Genomic DNA, 22,965 nt, shown 5'->3' on the forward strand with positions numbered 1-22,965 from the left:
TGACTTACAAGAGACACCAGGAGAAAAGGTGGAGAACTACAATTTTTAAAAGTAAAGAAACATTCAAGGTAAACACATTAAGGGAGGGAAGGGTTTTTAGCCTTATAAGGCTAGTTTCTGGTATTTTAGAGAGTCTATCTATGTATCCCTGTTAATAGATAATAACCATTTCAGAACTTAATTCTGAAAAGCATCATTAAATAGTAATGTTTTAAGAACAATTTTGAATTTATCTAACTGCCTTCTCAAAAAAGATGGAAGTCGATTCCAAATTTGTGGGGCTGTAATGGAGAAAATCTCCGCTCTTCTCGTATTTATGATTTTCAACGACTGACTTGTTAAAAGATTTTGTTCTGCTGATCTAAGTGTTCATGAAGGCAACAGCAGTCTGTCAAGAAAGATAGATTGCTGTGTTTGCCGGATTTTAAATGTCAGAAGCGCTAGTTTGTAGGTTATCCTATGTGGAATTGGCAGCCAGTAGGCGTTTTTTAGGAGGGGGTGTGATGTGATCAAACTTTTTTAAATTAGTAATGACTTTTATTACTGTGTTCTGAATAATTTGTAAACGTTGTATTTCTTTTTGGGCCAACTCAGGTTTTAACTCCACCTGAGTACCATCAGTGCTTTCCATGTCCAGGTCAACAATAAATCTCTGGCTGTGCATCCTCTTTTTTCCAGGTTTATGGCAGGCCTTTACAATATCAAACCACCTTTTAAGCCACTTCGGGTGGTTTGAGATCTTAGTTGTTCTCTTTAGCTGGATGTAGCCTCCATTTGAACCAATGTCTTCTGCTCATTTTAAATATCTCATTTCAACAGTGGTATTTTTAATGTCCATCACTTCTGCACATTGCTTGAGTGAGCTTCAGATGTTGGTGTGGGACTGACCCTTTACGGCAGGGCTGCCCAATTACGGTCCTTGAGATCTTCTGGCAGGCCAGGTTTTCAGGATATCCATAATGAAGATGTATGAGAGAGATTTGCCTGCACTGCCTTTTTGGTATGCAAACCTGTCTCATGCATGTTCATTGTGGATATCCTGAAAACCTGGCCTGCCAGATCTCAAGGACCAGAATTGGGCAGCCCTGCTTTACGGTATTCCACCATGTTAAGGTAGTCCTACGCACCCATCCTAAATTCTTACCAAAAGTGGTCACAGATTTTCACATCAATCAATAGATTGTGCTTCCAGTTTTCTTTCGAAAACCTCATCCTAGTGCAACAACTCTTCATACTCTTCAAACTAGCCTTGGCTTATTACTTGCAAAGGACTCAGTCTCAAAGAACATCTCCTCAACTGTTCATCTCCTTTGACCCTAACAGATTGGGCCGCCCTGTATCCAAAAGAACTATTTCCACATGGTTGGTGGCCTGTATTTCATTTTCAGGCTGAGCTGCAGCTTGTGGGTTGTGTAACAGCACATAAGGTCCAAGCTATGGCAGCTTCAGTTGCATTATTGCATTCCACTCCCCTTGATGAAATCTGCAAAGCAGCTACTTGGTCTTCAGTTCACCTCTCATTACTGTCTGGAATCCTATTCCAGACGGAATGGTCACTTTGGCCAAACAGTGTTACAAAATTTATTATCTTAGTGGCGAACTCTCCCTCCATCCCATTGCAGTAAGCTAGGGAGTCCCATATGTGAGTATATGCTTCCTGCTTGTCCTAGGATAAAGCACAGTTACTTGCTGTTATCCGGGGACAGCAGGCAGATAGTCTTACAACCCATCCACCTCCCCTGGTTGGCTTCTTAGCTTGCTTATGGAACTGAGGTACCATAAGCCTCTTCATATGGGAAAGCAGTCGCGCATGCGCGGTGCAGATAGTCGCAAGCACTTTAAAAAATGCAAAGGGACAGTTCACTTTCAGACTATCCGTACCGTGCTCCATGGATGACATCACCCATATGTGAGAATATCTGCCTGCTGTCCCTAGATAACACCTGTTATGGCAAGTAACTGTGCTTTTTGAACTATTGAAATTCTGAATAATTGGAGGGCTTTCTTTAGATGTTCTCTATAATAGGTAAGCTCTTTTTTGAGTTTTTTGCATGTAGCTTGATTCAACCTACTACTCATTATTGCGTTTTCCAATTTTGCATACATTGTTTCCCTTTTAAATTGTTTGGCTTTGTGTTCTACGTTGGCCATAAGCTCTTAACAAGTGTATTAAGAAACTGTGCTGAAACTCAGTGCACAATTCTAACACGTCTTTTTAAATCAGTCCTTTTGTATAAAATATGGCGACAGGTATAATCTTAGTACTAACACCCATAATACTGACTCAGCCTAAACTATGGAGATAAGTGTAATCTCAGCACTAACATCCTGCAGTGCTGATTCAGCATAAACTATGGCGATAGATGTATTCTCAGTAAGAACACATTCGGTAATGATTCCCTAAATATATAGGAAGTACTGTACAGAAGGCCCTGCAAGTCATTACTCACATGATATAAGTGAGTACTCCTATACTCCAAATATCAGCAGCTGCACCAATTGGATCCCCTTTCACCATCTCAGGAGCTATAAGAAGGAAGGAAAAGACTTCAAAATCCAAATCATATCAACAAGAAAATGTATGGGGTTATGAGGAAAAGATGGGATGGAGCTACTGGTAATATGACTGTGTGAGGGGGCAGTTTCTCCAAATGGGTTAGTTTTGCACACGTGTAACTAAACAGCGGAGAGCAGGAGGCAGGAAAAGAGAAGGAGAGAAAAGCAGAGCAGAGAACAGAAGAGGGAAAGAAGGAGCAACAGAAGGCAGGAGAGAGCAAGGGGCATCGGCAAGAGGTAGCTCCGCCCACCCCCTTACATCATCCACCAGAGCTCCTCCTTAAAAGGGGAAGGGCCAACAGTGCTCAGCCGTTTGGCGCGCATCGAAGGCGAGTGTTAAAGGCGCTCGCCTTAGTAAGAGCGCCTTTGCGAAAGGGCCTTGAGAAGGGCCTTAAGAAGGGACAAGCCACCGCTAAAGGAGATCAGAAGGAGACCACAGCAGGCGCAGAGGACACACAACCAGGCAAACACAGAGGACACAGCAGGCCCAGAGGACAGCCACAGCAGGAGCAGAGGACACACAACCAGGCAGACACAGCAGGTACAGAGGACACACAACCAAGAAGACACAGAGGACACAGCAGGCGCAGAGGACACACAACCAGGCAGACACAGCAGGTACAGAGGACACACAACCAGACAGACACAGAGGACACAGCAGGTGCCGAGGATAGCCACAGCAGGCGCAGAGGACACACAACCACTCCACAAAAAGGGCTGCAGAACGGAGACAGGAAATTACAGACCGGTGAGTCTTACATCCATAGTGTGCAAACTCATGGAAACACTGATCAAACAGGAACTTGACAAAATTCTAGATGAAGAAAATCTACGTGATCCACAGCAACACGGATTCACCAGGGGAAGGTCCTGCCAATCTAATCTGATTGACTTCTTTGATTGGGTGACCAGTCATATGGATGCCGGTGAGTCCCTTGACGTGATATACTTAGACTTCAGCAAAGCTTTTGATAGCGTTCCACACCGCAGGCTGTTGAACAAACTAAAATCGATGGGATTAGGGGATACATTCACAACATGGGTAAGGGATTGGCTAGATGGTAGGCTTCAAAGGGTGATGTTAAACGGTACCCCCTCCAAAACGTCAGCAGTGATGAGTGGAGTACCTCAGGGCTCCGTCTTAGGGCAGATTCTATTCAATTTATTCATAGGAGATTTGACCCAAGGACTTAGAGGAAAAGTATCACTGTTTGCCGACGATGCCAAACTATGCAACATAGTTGGCAAAAGCAGTGTGCCTGACTTTATGACGCAGGACCTAAGACAGCTTGAACAGTGGTCATCAACTTGGCAGCTGGGCTTCAATGCTAAAAAATGTAAAGTAATGCACCTAGGCAAAAAAAATCCACACAGAACTTACACACTAAATGGTGAAACATTGTCCAGGACCACAGTGGAACATGATTTAGGAGTGATCATTAGCGACGATATGAAGGCTGCCAATCAAGTGGAGAAGGCATCGTCCAAGGCAAGACAAATGATGGGCTGTATCCGTAGGGGTTTTGTCAGCAGAAAACCTGAAGTCATAACGCCGCTGTACAGATCCATGGTGAGACCTCATCTCGAGTATTGTGTTCAATTCTGGAGACCACACTACCGAAAAGATGTGTTGAGAATTGAGTCGGTTCAGCGAATGGCTACCAGGATGGTTTTGGGGCTCAGGGAACTCACGTATGAAGAAAGGTTAAAAAAACTGCGGATGTACTCACTGGAGGAGCGAAGGGAGAGAGGGGACATGATTGAGACCTTTAAGTATATTACTGGGCGTATAGAGGTGAAAGATGATATCTTCAGTCTTATAGGGCCCTCAGTAACCAGAGGACACTCGCTGAAAATCAGGGGAGGGAAATTTCAGGGTGATGCGAGGAAGTACTTCTTCACTGAAAGGGTGGTAGATCATTGGAACGAGCTGCCTCAGAGGGTGATTGAGGCCAGCAGCGTGTTAGATTTCAAGAGAAAATGGGATATTCATGTGGGATCTCTAGGAGAGTAAGAATCAGGGAGTGGGTCATTGGTATGGGCAGACTCGATGGGCTATAGCCCTTTTCTGCCGTCAATTTCTATGTTTCTATGTTTCTATGACACAGAGGACACACAACCAGGCAGACACAGCAGGCGCAGAGGACACAAAACCAGGCAGACAGAGGACACAGCAGGCACAAAGGACAGACATAGAAGACATCCACATTCGACCGGTAAGCGGGCAGCAATGGAAGCAGCAGACAGAAGCAGGATGTTGAGCTACCCAGTTTTCTGCACCGTCTGCCATATGTATGACTACCTCCTCTCTGGGAGGTGGTCTTACGTATGTGCTCGATGTGGAGAACTGGAGAGCCTGAAGAAAAAAATCAGACTCCTGGAGGGCAGAATACCGGAACTGGAGGCACTTCATTAGCGAAGACATGAAGACTGCCAATCAAGTGGAGAAAGCTTCATCTAAGGCTAGACAAATCATGGGTTGTATCCATAGAAGTTTCGTCAGCCGTAAGCCCAAGGTCATAATGCTGTTGTACAGATCCAAGGTGAGACTCCATCTGGAATACTGTGTACAATTCTGGAGATCACATTACCAAAAGGATGTGCAGAGAATTGAGTCGGTTCAGCGAATGGCCACCAGGATGGTCTCAGGACTCAAGGATCTCCTCCTGTATGAGGAACGACTGGGTAAGTTGCAGCTTTACTCACTCGAGGAACGCAGAGAAAGGGGAGACACGATCGAGATGTTCAATATATCACGGGCCGTATCGAGGTGGAAGAAGATATCTTCTTTCTTAAAGGACCCATGGCAACAAGAGGGCATTCACTGAAAATCAGGGGTGGGAAATTTCATGGCGACACCAGAAAATACTTCTTCACCGAAAGGGTGGTTGACCGCTGGAATAATCTTCCACTACAGGTAATCGAGGCTAGCAGCATGCCAGATTTTAAGAAAAGATGGGATTGGCATGTGGGACCTCTTCATGGAGGAAGTTAGGGGGTGGGTCACAAGTGTGGGCAGACTAGATGGGCCGTGGCCCTTTTCTGCCGTCATTTTCTATGTTTTTTTTTTCTAAGCAGTGGAGGAAGAAGACAGAGATGCAGAGAACATCAAGACAGAGGATGTAGAGAACATCAAGAGAGAGGACACCATCAAGGAAGAAGTCTGAGAGCTGGAGAAGTTCATAGAAGATGCATACAGGGAGGCTGTGGAAAATCACCAGCAGCAGTGGAACTGCCAAGATACACCTACAGAGAGTGTGGACCACCCGATGGACAACCACCAAGAAAAAATGGGTGACTCAGCAGCGAGATCTGGAAACAGTGGAGGGAAACCACAAGAAGACGAGTTTGGTGCAAGCCAATGCCAGGATGAGAGAAAATGGATAGGAACGAAGGACACAGACCTATGGCTGGAGAGATGGACATACACCAGGGACATGGAGCTGTGGCTGGAGAATCAAGAGAAGATAGAGAGTTCAGCAATCGTGGGGGACTCCATCATCAGATGACTGTCACATAGCGGGAGGAAGACTGGATCGGCTGGTGACCTGCCTACCGGGAGCCAAGGTAGAAGATATAGTAAGCTGCATCGACAGGATCATCGACAGTGTGGAAGAAGATAAGGTGGTGGTGATCCATATGTGGATGAACAATGTGAGCAACAAGAACTACAACAGGGAAGCACTGAAGGACCAGTTCCGGATGCTAGGAAGGAAGCTGAAGACCAGGATAGCATTCTCTGAGATCCTGCCGGTAACCAGGGCCGTCGAGAAGAAGCAGATGGAGCTGCAAGCAGTCAACATGTGGATGTAGCGCTGGTGTGAGGAAGAAGGATTCCACTTCGTGCGCAACAGGACAACATTCTGTGGGAAGAGCAAGCTATTCAGGAAGAACATAAGAATTGCCACTGCTGAGTCAGACCAGTGGTCCATCATGCCCAGCAGTCCGAGGCTACTTGTAAGCAACATCAAGAGAGAAGTTGAAAAGTTTTTAAACTAGGAAGAAGGGGAAAGCCGATAGTCGACCGAGAGAGAGTCGATAGTTCGGGAACCAGTATACCCGGAGGATACCTTGCAGGAAGATAGAGGGGAAGACTCATCTGATCACAGGCAAGATAGATCGAAAGGGACACAAGAGGGAAGGAAATGCAAGAAGGGAACAGGCCGCAAACTCAAGTGTATGTACACGAACGCAAGGAGCCTAAGGAATAAGATGGGTGAATTAGAAGCTATGGCACAAAAAGATAACATGGACATCATCGGCATCACGGAAACATGGTGGACTGAGGAAAACGTCTGGGACACTGCTACTGGGATACAAACTATACCGCAGAGACAGAGTGGCTCAAAAAGGTGGGGGCATTGCCATATATGTCAAAGAGGGAATTGAATCTACTGGAGAGAACACGCCACAACAGATGGATAAGTTTGAGTTCTGAAGGTTCAAAATTCCAGGAACAAATGGACTGGAAATGAAGATCGCCATCTACTACCGACCCCCAGGGCAATCCGAAGAAATTGATGGAGAAATGACTATATGCTGGAAACGAAGACGGGTAACTGACAGGGTTGGTGGTCAGTCTAGAAGGTTTGAGGGGAGATCCGGGAAACTACAGACTAATGAGTCTGACCTCGGTCCCGGGAAAGATGGTAGAGGCGCTGATAAAGGACTGCATCATTGATCACCTTGACGGACACGGTCTGATGAAGACCAGCCAGCACAGATTCAGCAAGGGCTGTAAACAGGCAGATATACAAGGGCGACCCGGTCGACATTGTATATCTGGATTTTCAGAAGGCATTCGACAAGGTTCCATCTGAACGACTACTTCGGAAAATTGCGAGCCATGGAATCGAGGGTGAAATACTCACGTGGATTAAAAACTGGCTGGAGCATAGGAAACAGAGATTGCGGGTAAATGGGCAGTACTCGGACTGGAAGAGCGTCACCAGTGGGGTGCCGCAGGGCTCGGTGCTTGGATCCGTGCTTTTCAACATCTTAATAAATGATCTGGACATTGGTATGACGAGTAAGGTGATTAAATTTGTGGACGATACAAAGTTATTCAGAGTAGTGAAGACACAACGTGACATGATCAAGCTCGAGAAATGGGCATCGACATGGTAAATGAGGTTCAATGTGGATAAGTGTAAAGTGATGCATGTCGGTAACAAAAATCTCATGCATGAATACAGGATGTCTGGGGCGGTACTTAGACCTCCCAGGAAAGAGACTTGGGAGTTCTGATTGACAAGTCGATGAAGCCGTTCGCGCAATGTGCTGTGGCGGCAAAAAGGGTGAACAGAAAGCTAGGAATGAAAAAGAAGGGGATCACAAACAGATCGGAGAAGGTTATTATGCCGCTGTACTGGGCCATTGTGTACCCTCACCTGGAGTACTGCGTCCAGCACTGGTTGCCGTACATGAAGAAGGACACGGTACTACTTGAAAGGGTCCAGAGAAGAGCAACTAAAATGGTTAAAGGGCTGGAAGAGTTGCCGTACAGTGAGAGAATGGAGAAACAGGGCCTCTTCTCCCTTGAAAAGAGGAGACTGAGAGAGGACATGATCGAAACGTTGAAGATACTGAAGGGAATAGACTTAGTAGATAAAGACAGATTGTTCACCCTCTCTAAGGGGAGAACGAGAGGGCACTCTCTAAAGTTGAAAGGGGATAGATTCCGTACAAACGTAAGGAAGTTCTTCTTCACCCAGAGAGTGGTAGAAAACTGGAACGCTCTTCCGGAGTCTGTTATAGGGGAAAACACCCTGCAGGGATTCAAGAGAAAGTTGGACAAGTTCCTGCTAAACTGGAACATATGCAGGAGAGGCTGGACTCATTTAGAGCACTGGTCTTTGACCTAAAGGCTGAGGCGTGATCGGACTGCTGGGCAAGATGGACCACTGGTCTGACCCAGCAGCAGCAATTCTTATGTTCTTATGTTCTTCAGGGGGCAAGTACAGAGGAGCAATTAGAAGCAGGTAACAGTTCTCATAACAGCGTCTTATTATTAGCTTTGGAAAGTTATTCCTTGTTATGATTGTTGTGGCTGACGTGCTTCATTATTGCACATAATGAAAACCTATTTTTCAGCATTATTGTGCAATGATTCCCAAGGCGGTCCTTGTGGCCGAAACATAGCTCATGTTGAGTTATTATATCCTTTTCAATCCAGACTTTCGTATCTGATATTGGATTTCTGATACATTTTCTTTGCTATTGGAGGACTTCTGCTGTTCGATATATTAATCGCCTTATCAATCCATATGATTTTATCTAATTGGAAGTCTACTAATCTACTTAACACTACATTTTGGTGTGTCAATGTTATGTTAACACATAAATATGAATATTTGGCAACTACTAACTCGCCCATCAGATCTAAAGTTGAAAAGATTTGGTTTCCTTTAGCCAATGGTTTTGGTTAACTCCAACTGTACTTGATATATATACATGTTTTCCTCCTTGATATAGGGTACTGGTTTTTCTGTCTTGAAAAATCATCTTTTCCATATCTGATACCAGACCTGTTATTTCTTTGGTTGTTTGTATCGCTGAGCTAAAACTTTAATAAAAAGTTTTAAAAATGAAAATGAAATTTAATGTGGACAAATGCAAAGTGATGCACATTGGGAAGAATAACCCAAATCAGTTACCGGATGCTAGGGTCCACCTTGGGGATTAGTGCCCAAGAAAAGGATATGGGTATCATTGTAGATAATACGATAAAACCTTCTGCCCAATGTGCGGCAGCAGCCAAAAAAGCTAACAGGATGCTAAGAATTATTAAAAAAGGGATGGCTAACCAGACTTAAGAATGTCATAGTTCCCCTGTATCACTCCATGGTGCGACCTCATCTGGAGTATTGCATTCAATTCTGGTCTCCTTATCTCAAGAAAGATATAGTGGCGCTAGAAAAGGTTCAAAGAAGAGTGATCAAGATGATAAAGGGGATGGAGATATGACTGAAGTCTACAAAATCCTGAGTGGAGTAGAACGGGTACAAGTGGATCGATTTTTCACTCTGTCAAAAATTACAAAGACTAGGGGACAGTAGATGAAGTTATAGGGAAATCATTTTTAAACCAATAGGAGGCAATTTTTTTTTCACTCAGAGAATGGTTAAGCTCTGGAACGCATTGCCAGAGGTTGTGGCAAGAGCAGATAACTTAGCTGGTTTTAAGAAAGGTTTGGACAAGTTCCTAGAGGAAAATTCCATAGTCTGTTATTGAGAAAGACATGGGGGAAGCCACTGCTTGCCCTGGATCAGTAGCATGGAATATTGCTACACCTTGGGTTTTGGCCAGGACTAGTGACCTGGGTTGGCCACCGTTAGAACAGGCTACTGGGTTTGATGGACTATTGGTCTGACCCAGTAAGGCTATTCTTATGTTCTTATGTATCTGATGCTCTTTATGATCTCATTCAAATTCTTGGCAAGGTCATAAGAACATAAGCAATGCCTCTGCTGGGTCAGACCTGAGGTCCATCTTGCCCAGCAGTCCGCTCACGCGGCGGCCCAACAGGTCCAGGACCTGAGTAGTAATCCTCTATTTATACCCTTCTATTCCCTTTTCCAGCAGGAAAATGTCCAATCCTCTCTTAAATCCCAGTACTGTATTCTGCCCTATAACGTCCTCCGGAAGCGCATTCCAAGTGTCCACCACACATTGGGTAAAGAAGAACTTCCTGGCATTCTTATTGAATCTGTCCCCTTTCAACTTTTCCGAATGCCCTCTTGTTCTTTTATTTTTTGAAAGTTTGAAGAATCTTTCCCTCTCTACTCTCTCTATGCCCCTCATGATCTTATAAGTCTCTATCATATCCCCTCTAAGTCTCCTCTTCTCCAGGGAAAAGAGACCCAGTTTCTCCAATCTCTCAGCGTATGAAAGGTTTTCCATCCCTTTTATCAGACGTGTCGCTCTTCTCTGAACTCTCTCGAGTAACGCCATATCCTTCTTAAGGTATGGCGACCAAAACTGGACACAGTATTCCAGGTGTGGGCGCACCATCGCCCGATACAGCGGCAGGATAACTTCTTTTGTCCTGGTTGTAATACCCTTCTTGATTATACCTAGCATTCTATTCGCTCTCTTAGCAGCTGCTGCGCACTGTGCCGTCGGCTTCATTGACCTGTCCACCATTATCCCCAAGTCCCTCTCTTGGGTACTCTCATTCAATAACATCCCTCCCATCGTATAGTTGTACCTCGGGTTTCTGCTTCCCATATGCAATACTTTACATTTCTCAACGTTGAACTTCATTTGCCATTTTGTCGCCCATTCCCCTAGTTTGTTCAAGTCTCTTTGCAATTCCTCACAGTCCTCTTTAGTCCGAGCTCCCCTAAATAGTTTGGTGTCATCTGCAAATTTTATTATCTCACACTTCGTCCCTGTTTCTAGATCATTTATGAATATATTAAATAACAGCGGCCCGAGCACCGAGCCCTGCGGAACACCACTCGTGACCCTCCTCCAGTCAGAGTAGTGGCCCTTCAACCCTACCCTTTGTTTCCTACCTGCCAACCAGTTTCTGATCCATCTATGTACGTCTCCGTCCACCCCATGGTTCTTCAGTTTCCGGAGTAATCGTTCATGAGGCACCTTGTCAAAGGCTTTTTGGAAATCAAGGTATATGATGTCTATGGGGTCACCTCTGTCCATCTGTTTGTTAATTCCTTCGAAGAAGTGTAGTAAGTTGGTTAGGCACGATCTCCCCCTGCAGAAACCATGTTGGCTGGTTATCAAAAGTTTGTTTCTTTCCAAGTGATCATCGATGTTTTCTTTTATCAGTGCTTCCGCCATTTTTCCCGGAACCGAGGTCAGACTCACCGGTCTGTAGTTTCCCGGGTCACCTCTTGATCCCTTTTTAAAGATGGGCGTGATGTTGGCCGTCTTCCAATCCTCCGGGATCACGCCTGTTTCCAGGGATAGGTTGCATATTTGCTGCAGTAGTTCTGCTATCTCCGTAGGTCTCGGATCCGTATTTGGACAGGGAACTCTGAGCAGACTTCCTTTCAAGGGCAAGCTTTTATTTAGTAAAGGCCCGGATGACCTTATGTCCAGTGTGGCTGAGCGTCATCCTAAGTCTCTTCCTGTGAGCAGGTCTTGTCGGCCAGTGGGCGGGGATTGTAGTAATTTTTGATCCTCCCGCAGGTTTCATCAGGGTTCTGCAGGATCTTCCTCTCAGAGATATTCCCAGGGCTACTGCCTTCTTTACAACAGTTCCAATTCCAGGCAACTTCAGGCCTCTAGCTCCTGAGCAGTGGCTGCTCCTAAGAAGACCCAATGATGCCAGGAGTCAGTCAGAGCTTCCTCGCATTGAAGGTTGCCTGTCTCAGTTTTATCAGGAGTGGATTCATGTTTCATTGGATCAATGGGTTCTGGACATCATTCAGGAGGAGCACAAGATAGACTTCTTTTGCCTGCCTCTACCTCTGGTGGGTTGGCCGGAAAAGGAGGTCTGAGTCTGCGCTACCATGCAACGTCTGTTAGACATCGCAGCGATAGAACCCGTTCCAATACAAGAATCAGGCTTAGACAGATACTTCTTATACTTCATCGTGCCAAAGAAAGGCTTGGAAGACTGGAGGCCCATTCTAGATCTAAAGTCAGTCAACCACTTCTTGCAGATTCCCCATTTCCAGATGAAAACCATGCACAAAGTCATAGCAGCTGTCTCTCCAGGAGAGTTTCTGGCATCCTTGGATCTCACAGAGGCTTACCTCCATATTCCAGTCGACCCGGAGCATCAAAGGTTTCTGCATTTCCATGTTGTGTAATAGCATTTTCAGTTCACTGCTCTACCCTTTGGCCTTATGATGGCACCCCGCACTTTCACCAAGGTGATAGTAGTTGTGGCAGCCTTTCACCGCTGGCAGGGGATCCAGGTTCATCCTTACCTGGATAGCTGGTTGATTCGGGCTCCATCTCGTTTGGAGTTTGAAAGTGCGGTGGAGACAGTAGTGTCTCAGTTGCAAGTGATGGGGTGGATTGTCAATTTCAAGAAGAGCAATTTGATGCCCTTCCAGTCTTTGGAGTATCTGGGGCTTCTTTTCAATACCAAGAAGGCTCGTGCGTTTCTTCCTTTTCAAGGCACGCAAACAGAAACTTCAACAGTAGATCAGAGCTCTTCTGGACTGCCCAGCTCCCATGGCCTGGTTGTATCTTCAGGTTATGGGGTCCATAGCAGCCTCTTTGGAGGCCGTTCCCTGAGCCCGAGCACACATGCGCCTGTTACAGGAGTCCCTTCTCTCTCGGTTGTCTCCGCAGCACCATTCCCTTCAGATGCCGCTCCCCTGGACAGAGCCAGCTCACAGCAGCCTGAGCTGGTGGCTTCAAGGGGAGACTCTCAACTAGGCCAGGCTTTTCGGATATCAGATTAGATAACTATCATGATGAATGCCAGCCTGTCAGGTTGGGGTGCTCACTGCAAGAAATAATCCATTCAGGAGCAGTGGACTTCTAGTCAGAAATGTTGGTTGATCAATCATCTAGAGCTGTGGGCAATTCGGCTGGCGCTTCTCGCTCTCCAGCCCCTTCTGGAAGGAAAAGCGGTTCAAGTCTTCTCCCAAAGTGGTAGAGTACATAAATCGTCAAGAGAAGCACTTCCTTTGGCCAAGAAGATCACATGCTGTTTCATTGGGCGTAAACTCATCTTTTTTCGCTCTCAATGGCCCACGTGGCTGGCGTTGACAGCGTTCAGGTAGATTTCCTCAGCCGACAAATACTGGATCCGGAAGAATGGTCCATCTTGCAGAAGGCATTCAGTCTGATTGTTCAACGTTGGAGTCAGCTTCAACTGGACTTGATGGCTTCAGCAGAGAACTCGAAGGCCAGGCACTTTTTCAATCGAAGAACACAGCTCTGAAGTCTTGGGCTGGACACCCTGGCCAGTTCACAAGCTCCTGTATGTGTTCCCTTCGTGGCATCTGGTTGGTCGGGTAATCCACTGGATAGTGATGCATCCCGGCCTGGTGATTCTAGTAGCTCCAGATTGGCCTGGCTGTCCATGGTATGCGGATCTCGTACATGTTCAGAGCTCTGGTTCCCTGTTCATCATTATCTTCTCAGTCATGGTCCAGTGCCCATGGAGAATCTACGGTGCTTTGGTCCTATGGTATGGCTCTTGAGCACTCAGCCTTGATGAAGCGTGGTTATTCGGAGGTTATTTTCTTGACTCTTGTGCTTGTCAAAGAAACCCTCTACTATGGATTCTTATGCCAAGCCTGGAAGTTTGTCTAGCATTTGTGTGCTAAAGATTTAAGTGGAGCCTGAGAGGGCTTCCATTTCGGTGGTCCCGTTTTTTCTTCAGGTGGACCTAGAAAAAAGTTTAGTAGTGGTTTCCCTTAAAGTTCAGGTTGCAGACTTATCATGTTTTAGAGCGCGCAAAGGCACTAGTTCTCTTACTACTCATCCAGATGTGTCCAGGTTTATGAAAGGATCACTTCGTTTGCGACCTCCCTTATGTCTTCCTTTCCCTTTATGAAATCTTAACATCGTTCTGCAGGGCCTTGGAGAGGCACCTTTTGAACCACTGAAGGATGATTCTCTTCTGGATCTAACGATCAAGACTGTTTTTCTGGTCGCCATTGTTTCGGCTAGACATATTTTGGAGTTTCAGGCTCTTTTGTGCAGGGAACCCTTTCTCCAGATTACGGACACAGGTGTTTTCCTCCGTTCTGTGCTTTCCATCTTGCCGAAAGTGGTCTCGGCCTTTCATGCTAACCAGGAGGTTAGGTTACATTACATTACATTACATTAGTGACTTCTATTCCGCCTGTACCTTGCAGTTCTAAGCGGATTACAGTATAAGATTGCTGGACATTTCCAGGAAGTTACAATTTACAGTATAAGATTGCTGGACATTTCCAGGAAGTTGCCATTTAGGGGATGCTTACACAGTAGATGCAGGGGACGCTTATACAGTGGATGCAGGGGAATTACATATTAGGGGCGTTGAATAGTAAGGCAAAGGGGAGAGTTTAGGATCACTAGAAGGGAAGAAGAGGTTTATGGTTGGTTACTTGATAGGGTCACTGGGGAGATAATAGTCGAAGGGAGGAGGTTAGCTGGTAGTTTGCGTGGAGGGGGGAGGAAGCGAGGGGGGATAGGAAGGTTGTATAGTTTTTTGAAAAGCAGAGTTTTGATTCCTTTTCGGAATGATTTAAAGTCACTTTTAGTTGTCAGCAGGTTAGAGATGGAGGGGTCCAGCTTTGCTGCCTGCGTCGCTAGGAGGCCGTCGTACATTTTTTTGCGCTGAGTTCCCTTGAGTGGTGGGTAGAAGAATAGGGTCTGGGTTCTTCTTGGTCTGGATATGCGGTTATGATTTAGACGGTTGTTGAGATGGTGGGTGCAGTTCCGTTTGTTGCTTTGAATAAGAGACAATAGAATTTGAATTGGATTCGAGCTCGTATCGGTAGCCAGTGTGAGTCTAGGTAGGCATTGGTGATATGGTCAAATTTTCCGAGTGAATAGATCAGCCTGAGGGCTGTGTTTTGAATGGTCTGTAGTTGGTTATCAAGATTGTGGGGCAAGGTAGGTAGAGGATATTGCAATAGTCCACTAGTCCTAGGACAAGGGATTGGACTATGATCCTGTAATGATCTTTATCAAAAAATGTTCTTATTTTTCATAGGTTGCGCATGGTGAAAAATGCTTTTTAAGTGGTTTTATTGATTTGGATCTGCATTGTGCAGCATCTATCTATCGACACTCCAAGGATTTTGAAAGAGGACTGTATGGGGTATTTGGTGACGTTTATTTCTAGTTCTGTTATGGATGGGGTTTTGTCCTTTTCAAGTAGTAGGAATTTTGTTTTGTCAGAGTTTAATTTCAGTTTGTGGTCTAGCATCCATGCTTCCACTGCTTCCAGTATTGTTTTTAGGTTGCCTAACGAGGTGGTGGTCTTGGATGTCGAAGGGGAGAAGTATGGTTATATCATCAGCGTAGCTGAAAGATGTTACGTTTAGGGTATCTAAGGTGATGCCAAGGGATGATAAGAAGAGGTTGAAGAGCATAGGCGACAGCGGTGATCCTTGTGGGACTCCACAGGGGTTAGACCAGGGGTCTGATTTGTGGTTGTTTGACTTGACTCTGTAGGTTCTTGTTTTTAGGAATCCTTGGAACCAGTTGTATACTACTCCTGAGATCCCTATAGTGTCAAGTATCTGAAGTAGTATGGTGTGGTCAACCAGATCTTCTTCCTTTACTAAGGTGCTGTCTAGCTGTATCTAGTAGCGTTGCTAATGATGTCTCTGTACTATAACTGGATCTGAATCCTGATTGAGAGGGGTGAAGTATGTTATGGTCTTCTAGGTAGTTGGTGAGGTATTGTGCTACTAGTCCTTCTATTATTTTAACGTATAGTGGGATTGAGGCGATGGGTCTGTAGTTAGAGGGGGTGTCTATTGGGCCTTTGATATCTTTCAAAAGAGGGGTGATTATAATCTCACCTAGTTCAGGTGGGAATTGACCTTCCGTGAATGTGGTTTGAGTCCATTGCATGAGGTTGGCTCTGAATTTAGGAGTGGCGTTTGTTAGGAGATATGAAGTTGCCTGCATTTCATCCAACAGGTTCAGAGCGCAAAGACCAGATCTTATGCAGATTGGATGTCAGGAGGGTCTTGCTCCATTATCTGGAGAGGACTAATGAGTTCAGGCTGACTGATCACCTTTTTGTTCTAACTGTTGCGCCTCGCCGGCGCAGGCCAGAGTCCAAGTCCTTGATTGCTCAATGGATTCAAATGACCATTTCCGTGACTTACATCGCCCACAGCAAGCAGCCGCCTTTTTCGCTTAAAGCTCAATCAAAGAGCGGTGTGGCTGTGTCATGGGTGGAATCTCATGCGATTCATCCTGATGAAATTTGTAGGGCGGCTACTTGGTCCTGTCTTCATAATTTTACCTGGTTTTACCCAGTGGATGTGGCGGTGCATTCCGATACCATTTTTGGGACCTCAGTTTTGAGGGCAAGCTCTTCTGTCCTCCTCTTGTTACCGTGGCTTTGGTACATCACCTAGCATATGGAATCCGCAAAGGACGTAACATAATGGAAGATTATGTTTATATTTTCGATAATCTTGTTTCTGTTAGTTCCTGGAGGGTTCTATACGACCCTCTCTATGTACACTCAGTTGTTTTGATGTAGCCTGCTCCTTTCTGCCTCAGTTACTCTCCTTACAGGCTTGATTTTCTAGCCAGTTGCCAGATCCTGTGGGGAGTTTCTGTGAGTGATCATTACCAAAAGCCTTTCTTGGGGTGCTTGTTGCACATAGCAGGTTAGTTCTACATTGTTCCTCAATGTTTTTTCTGAGTTGCCTTTGTGCCTGTTTATCATTTAGTAATATTTTGCAGAGCAAGCCAGTTCATGCTTTACTTGTGTTGATGGGGATTCTCCCCCTACCCCCTTGTCCTGGATTTGCAGGTATATACTTGGCTTTGAGACTTAACTGGGATTGTTTACTAACTCTCATGCTAAGGGGATAGAGCATATGTTCAGAAAATATGTGGATTTCTGCAACACCCAGACTGTGGGTTGGGATTGAACACCTAGTGTATGGAATCCTCCAGGGACTAACAGAAAGAAGATTATCGAAGGAACGTTTGGGGACTAGTAAGTCCTTTAATGATGTATGGAGTCCATTGGCTACTTTTGTTGCATTATAGTAAGGGTCATGTTTCTTTCAGACTGGGAAAAGGTGACAAGCGGTGTGTCCCAGGGCTCGGTTCTTGGGCCCATCTTATTCAATATCTTCATAAATGACCTGGAAGAGGAAACAACAAGTAATATAATCAAGTTTGCAGATGACACTAAACTATGTTGGACAGTTGGGTCACATATGGACAGCGAAGAACTCCAGAGAGATTTGAACCGGCTATAGAAGTGGGCGGAAAAGTGGCAGATGAAGTTTAATATAGAAAAATGCAAAGTGATGCACCTGGGCAGGAAAAATAAGGAACATGAATATAAAATGTTAGGTGTGACATTGGGCAAGAGCGAACAAGAAAGGGACCTAGGAATACTGATAGACAGGACCCTGAAGCCGTCGGCTCAATGCGCAGCGGCGGCAAAGAAAGCAAACAGGATGTTGGGCATGATAAAGAAGGGAATCACAAGTAGATCGGCGGATGTCATAATGCCGCTTTACAGAGCAATGGTCAGACCATACTTGGAGTACTGTATCCAACACTGGTCTCCCTACCTAAAGAAGGATATAACCCTGCTGGAGAGAGTGCAGAGACGAGCCACAAAGCTAGTAAAGGGTATGGAGAATTTGAGCTACAAAGAACGCCTCGGAAAACTGGGCTTGTTCACCCTGGGGAAGAGAAGACTGCGAGGGGATATGATAGAGACTTTTAAAATAATAAAAGGATTCGACAAAATAAAGCAAGAAACACCGTTATTCACGTTGTCAAATGTGACTCGGACAAGAGGTCGTGGACTGAAATTGAGGGGCAACAGGCCCAGGACAAATGTGAGGAAGTTCTGTTTCACACAACGAGTGGTGGACGCTTTGAATGCTCTCCCGGAGGAGGTTGTGACGAAAACCACCATTCTGGGATTCAAGGGCAAGTTGGTTGCACACCTTCTTGCAAATCACATTGAGGGATACGGGTAAAACAGGGTCTTCATCAGGGAGCACCTAGCTTAGCCTCCGCATATGCAGGTCGCCGGACTAGATGGACCTAAGGTCTGATTCGGTGAAGGCATTTTTTATGTTCTTATTAGATTTCCTTACACATCCAGGGTGGGTGGGTGGGGGGAGGGAAATGTACTTTGAGGAGTTAAATTATTTAATTATAATATTGTACTCATATCATATGTATTATTGTATTAATAATTGAGATGAGGATGGTTGAAAATGACTGCTTAATGAAATAATTGTATAGTTAATAGTGCGTTTTATGCAATATTTCTGATTTATTAATTGTATTGCACTATCAAAGTTTGAAAATCAATAAAGATTAAAAAAAAGAAGGTGTAAACCTAATCTTCCATTTTTCTAAATAGTAGGTATGAGATCTTGTGAAAATAATGGTAGTGTTTATAACTGCTGGGGATGGTGTGGGAGGGTAAAGACTCTTCCAGTGCAATAGTTGTGTCATTCAGGACAAGTGGGTTATCTCCCCATTTCCGCTAGCTCTGCAAAAGGAATCTATTCGGGGGGGAGGGGGGTTCTGTAACCCTCTTATTTCACTGAGAGCTTTACTGCCACCTATAGCTTTTTCCTTCTAGCTAGCCTGCAGGAATGTTTCAGTTGTCCTTTCCTTTTTCTTTATTTTATTCAGTATTTTTCAGTTATTTTAACCAGTGTCAGGTCAGCTCTGCCTGCTTGGAGAAGAAGCAGACACAGGTTTTCAGCTGACAGGCCAATCCCTTGTAGTACCTGCTGAACAACCTGCAAAAATATTTTTGGAACTCTGGGCCGTCCCCACTTACTGTCATAAGAGCATAAGAATAACCTTACTGGGTCAGACCAAAGGTCCTTCAAGCCCAGTAGCCCATTCTCACGGTGGCAAATCCAGGTTTTTAGTACCTGGCCAAAACCCAAGGAGTAGCAACATTCCATGCTACCAATCCAGGGTAAGCAGTGGCTTGCCCCATGTCTTTCTCAATAACAGACTATGGACTTTTCCTCCAGGAACTTGTCCAAACCCTTCTTAAAACCAGCTACGTTATCCACTTTTACCACAACCTCTGGCAATGCGTTCCAGAGTTTATTCTCTGAGTGAAAAAAAATTGCCTCCTCTTGGTTTTAAAAGTATTTCCCTTTAACTTTGAGTGTCCCTTAGTCTTTGTAATTTTTGATGGAGTGAAAAATTGATCCACTTGTACCCGTTCTTCTCCACTCAGGATTTTGTAGACTTTTACCTACTGCTACTGTGTAGCAGGGGTTTGAGCACAGGCTGTTAGGCATCCGTAAGAGGTTAAACAGTGTCTTGCAGGATGCTGGCTGCATTTTTGCCTCCCCCCTTCCATTAGCACATCCGTCGGTCTGTGAGGTTGGAGATACAGTCATACATGAAGTCTGACTAGCAGCCCGAAGATCAGCAGTAGAAAGGAACTTCCTGCCCGAAGCAGTGATTTCTCCTTTTCCAACTACTTAAAACAGCTGAGGCAGGCTGCAGCACATTTCCAGTACAGGTCACAGTGAGTAATCAGTGGGTGTAGATAGGTCTGAAATTGCTGTTTTGGGGAGTTTCTGCATGTTCCCTTGAGTTCCCCTTCCTCAAAGCCTCTATTTTTGCTGTTTTTTATATCTTTATTTAATTTGTTTATGAGAAACAGTCACTTGTTTCAGTTAAGGCGGAGTTTCACCAGCAGAGATTGACCAAGCTGTCACTTGGTCAACTCTATATACATTTGCAAAGTTTTACAGGGTGGACATGGCAGCAAAAGAAGACTCTGCCTTTGGCTCCTCAGTGTTACGGGCTGGCATAGTCAGCCTGCCCTAGATGTCTGGAACTGCTTTTGTACGTTTCGCTTGTCCAGAGTGACACACCTATTGCATTGGAATAAAAAATTATGTGCTTACCTTGATAATCTTTTCTGGTAGATAGGTGTGTCATTCTGGACCTCCGCCCGGTCCTTCCTGTGCCTGCCTACTCTTTCATACTGTTTGTTCTTTTCCAAATATGTATCTTGGATGTCAGTCAGCCATTTGGCCCATGAAGAATTGTATATAGTCTATTTTTGGCATCTCCTTAATGCTTTTATTGGGTTTGGTTACTCTCTACCTGTTCATTTGTTATTTGTTGGAGCAGAACTTTTATGAGCTTGGGAAGTTTTCCCATTTTTCCTTACTTCACCTGTTCTCAGAAGAGCTCTTGCATGCTTTGTCACTAACTTAGGTGGCAGTAGAGTTCTCAGTGAAGTAAGAGGGTAACAGAAAAAAATCTGGAGTAGATTATTTCTGCAGAGCTAGCAGGAATGGGGAGATTACCCACTTGTCCAGAATGACACACCTATCTACTAGAAAATATATTATCAAGGTAAGAACATAATCTCTTTTTTGGTGAAGACATCACACATTCCTTATAAGAAACTTCTAGCAGGTATGGGCGCCATGTTTACCCTTTGGATTATGTATCTCCTGTAGCACTGTTCCTTCTAAGCTGAGTGGAAGTTTGTGCACTTTTATTGCTGTCAGTGGGGGAGGGTACTTCAATATTGTGTTTTCAATCACTGGGGATAGGCAGGTTCTCAGGAGTCCTGCAGAGCTTGCCTGTTCTTCACAGTTGAAAATGTGATAATGAAACAGTTGGCAGGACTGTAGATGAAGGACTCCTGTTTTTTAGCTGGAACAATGCTCTGCAGCCAATTTCTGTTGGGACTTGATCAGAAACAATTATTATTTAGAAATGTCTTTCTATTAAGTAGCATTTGTCCATGGACCAGTACTTACACATATACTCCAGGGTGCCCACTCTGCGGTCCAGTTGCTTTCGTGCTGAGTGATTGAAGCTTTGGGCACTACCAAAGTCAATGATTTTGACTGTATTCATGTAAGATATAATGATATTATCGGGCTTGATGTCCAGATGGAGAACATGGTTTTCATGTAAGTACTCAATTCCCTGCAGGATCTGGAGGATGTAATTCACTACATCATCTTCTGAGTAACGGAACCTGTCAGGAAATAAGTAGGTGAAAACTGTATGATGAATGGGTAAAGCCACGAGCTCTTTTCAGAGATAGGTTTGCAGAAACAAGATGACTAATATAGCATAGTTTCACAGTATATGACAGCAGAAAATGAGTAGCCAGGCCATTGAGCACTGTACAGGTCATCTTAGAGGAGCTGTTGTGTTTGGGTATAGTGGTTTCCATACCCAAGGAGGAGTGTGACAAAGGACAGTTTTGTTTTCCTCCAAAAGAAAGGGTCTTTTCACTGATATTGGACTCTAAAGGGCATCATTTCTACACTCAGTGCTAGGAATAAGACTGCCTTGAAAACTTCTAAAAGCTAAGTTACTCAGAATTTCACATTCTGCTCTTATCACTGATTTTCAGCATTGTATCTGCTTAATTTCTCTTCTCCTCCTCCCTGTTTCTTACTTTAACCCCCCCCCCCCACCCAAAAAAACCCTTCTTTGTCCTCTGTATATCTTATTTCCTCTTCCTCCTCATAGGAAAAAGGGTAACGGTATAGTTTAGGGGGTGAAGAACTTATGTGCACGACAGAAGAGAGGGACTTGGGTATGATTGTATGTGATGATCTTAAGGTGGCCAAACTGGTTGAAAGGGAGACGGTGAAAGCTAGAAGGATGATAGGGTGCATAGGGAGAGGTATGGCCAGTAGGAAAAAGGAGGTATTGATGCCCCTGTATAAGGCCTCATTTAGAATATTGTGTACAATTCTGGTGGCCGCACCTTCAAAAAGATATAAAAAGGATGGAATCGGTCCAGAGATAGGCTACTAAAATGGTGCGTTGTCTTCATCATAAGGCGAATGGAGACAGACTTAAAGATCTCAATCTGTATACTTTGGAGGAAAGGCGGGAGAGGGGAGATATGATAGAGACGTTTAAATACCTACATGGCATAAATGCGCATATGTTGAGTCTCTTTCATTTGAAAGGAAGCCCTGGAATGAGAGGACATAGGATGAAGTTAAGAGGTGATAGGCTCAGGAGTAATCTAAGGAAATACTTTTTTTTTACAGAAATGGTGGTAGATGCATAGAACAGTCTCCCAGTAGAGGTGGTGGAGACAGAGACTGTGTCTGAATTCAGAAGGGCCTGGGATAGGCACGTGGGATCTCTCGAAGAGAGAAAGATGTGCTGCAGATGTGCAGACTAGATGGGCTATTTGGCCTTGATCTGCCATCATGTTTCTATAAACAACTTAAGATACTGGGGGTTTGGTTAGATGCTACCTTGAGTATGCAGGCACAGGTGTTGGCTGTCATCAGGTGTGCTTTCTTCCAGATGCAAGTGCTTAGTAGATTAAAAGTGATGTTGCTACATTATGATTTTAGGATCATTGTGCAAAATATTATTGAATGATTAGATTACTGTAATGCATTGTATCTGGGGATTACAGCTGCCAGATGTAAAGTTTTGTAAGTTGTTCAAAATGCAGCAGCTTGGTTTGTGGATGGAGCAGTTTCGATCCTGTTTCACCTTTACTGAAACAACTTCATTGGTTATCAGTGAAATATTGGATTGTTTATAAAGTTCTTTTGTTGATTTTTAAAGTGATACACTTTCATGTCCCCTGGTATCTGACTCAGATGCTGGAAGTATATCAACCAGGTCGAGCCCTAAGGTCAGAGGAGACATTACGGGTAGTTAGTGAAAAGCTGACAAGCATACATTACACAAAAATGAGGGTTTCGGTAATCTTAGTGGCAGGGGTGCTACTATAGAATAATCTGACAGGGTCACTTAGGATGTTCTTTGACA

General features: G+C 44.6%; 1 protein-coding gene across 4 annotated transcripts in view; it reads right to left on the minus strand.

Moving 5' to 3' along the window:
* SPEG (striated muscle enriched protein kinase) overlaps positions 1 to 22,965 on the minus strand; it is a 543,710-nt gene that overhangs the window by 34,516 nt on the left and 486,229 nt on the right. For all 4 annotated transcript variants that reach the window (XM_033947131.1, XM_033947130.1, XM_033947129.1 and 1 more), the window contains 2 exons: positions 20,964 to 21,187; positions 2,451 to 2,526 (listed from right to left, as the gene is read on the minus strand). In XM_033947131.1, the coding sequence (XP_033803022.1) occupies positions 2,451 to 2,526; positions 20,964 to 21,187 (300 nt within the window). The remainder of the gene's footprint in view (positions 1 to 2,450; positions 2,527 to 20,963; positions 21,188 to 22,965) is intronic.

Source organism: Geotrypetes seraphini, chromosome 5 (assembly GCF_902459505.1).
Source record: "Geotrypetes seraphini chromosome 5, aGeoSer1.1, whole genome shotgun sequence".
In the NCBI taxonomy this organism is placed as follows: domain Eukaryota; kingdom Metazoa; phylum Chordata; class Amphibia; order Gymnophiona; family Dermophiidae; genus Geotrypetes; species Geotrypetes seraphini.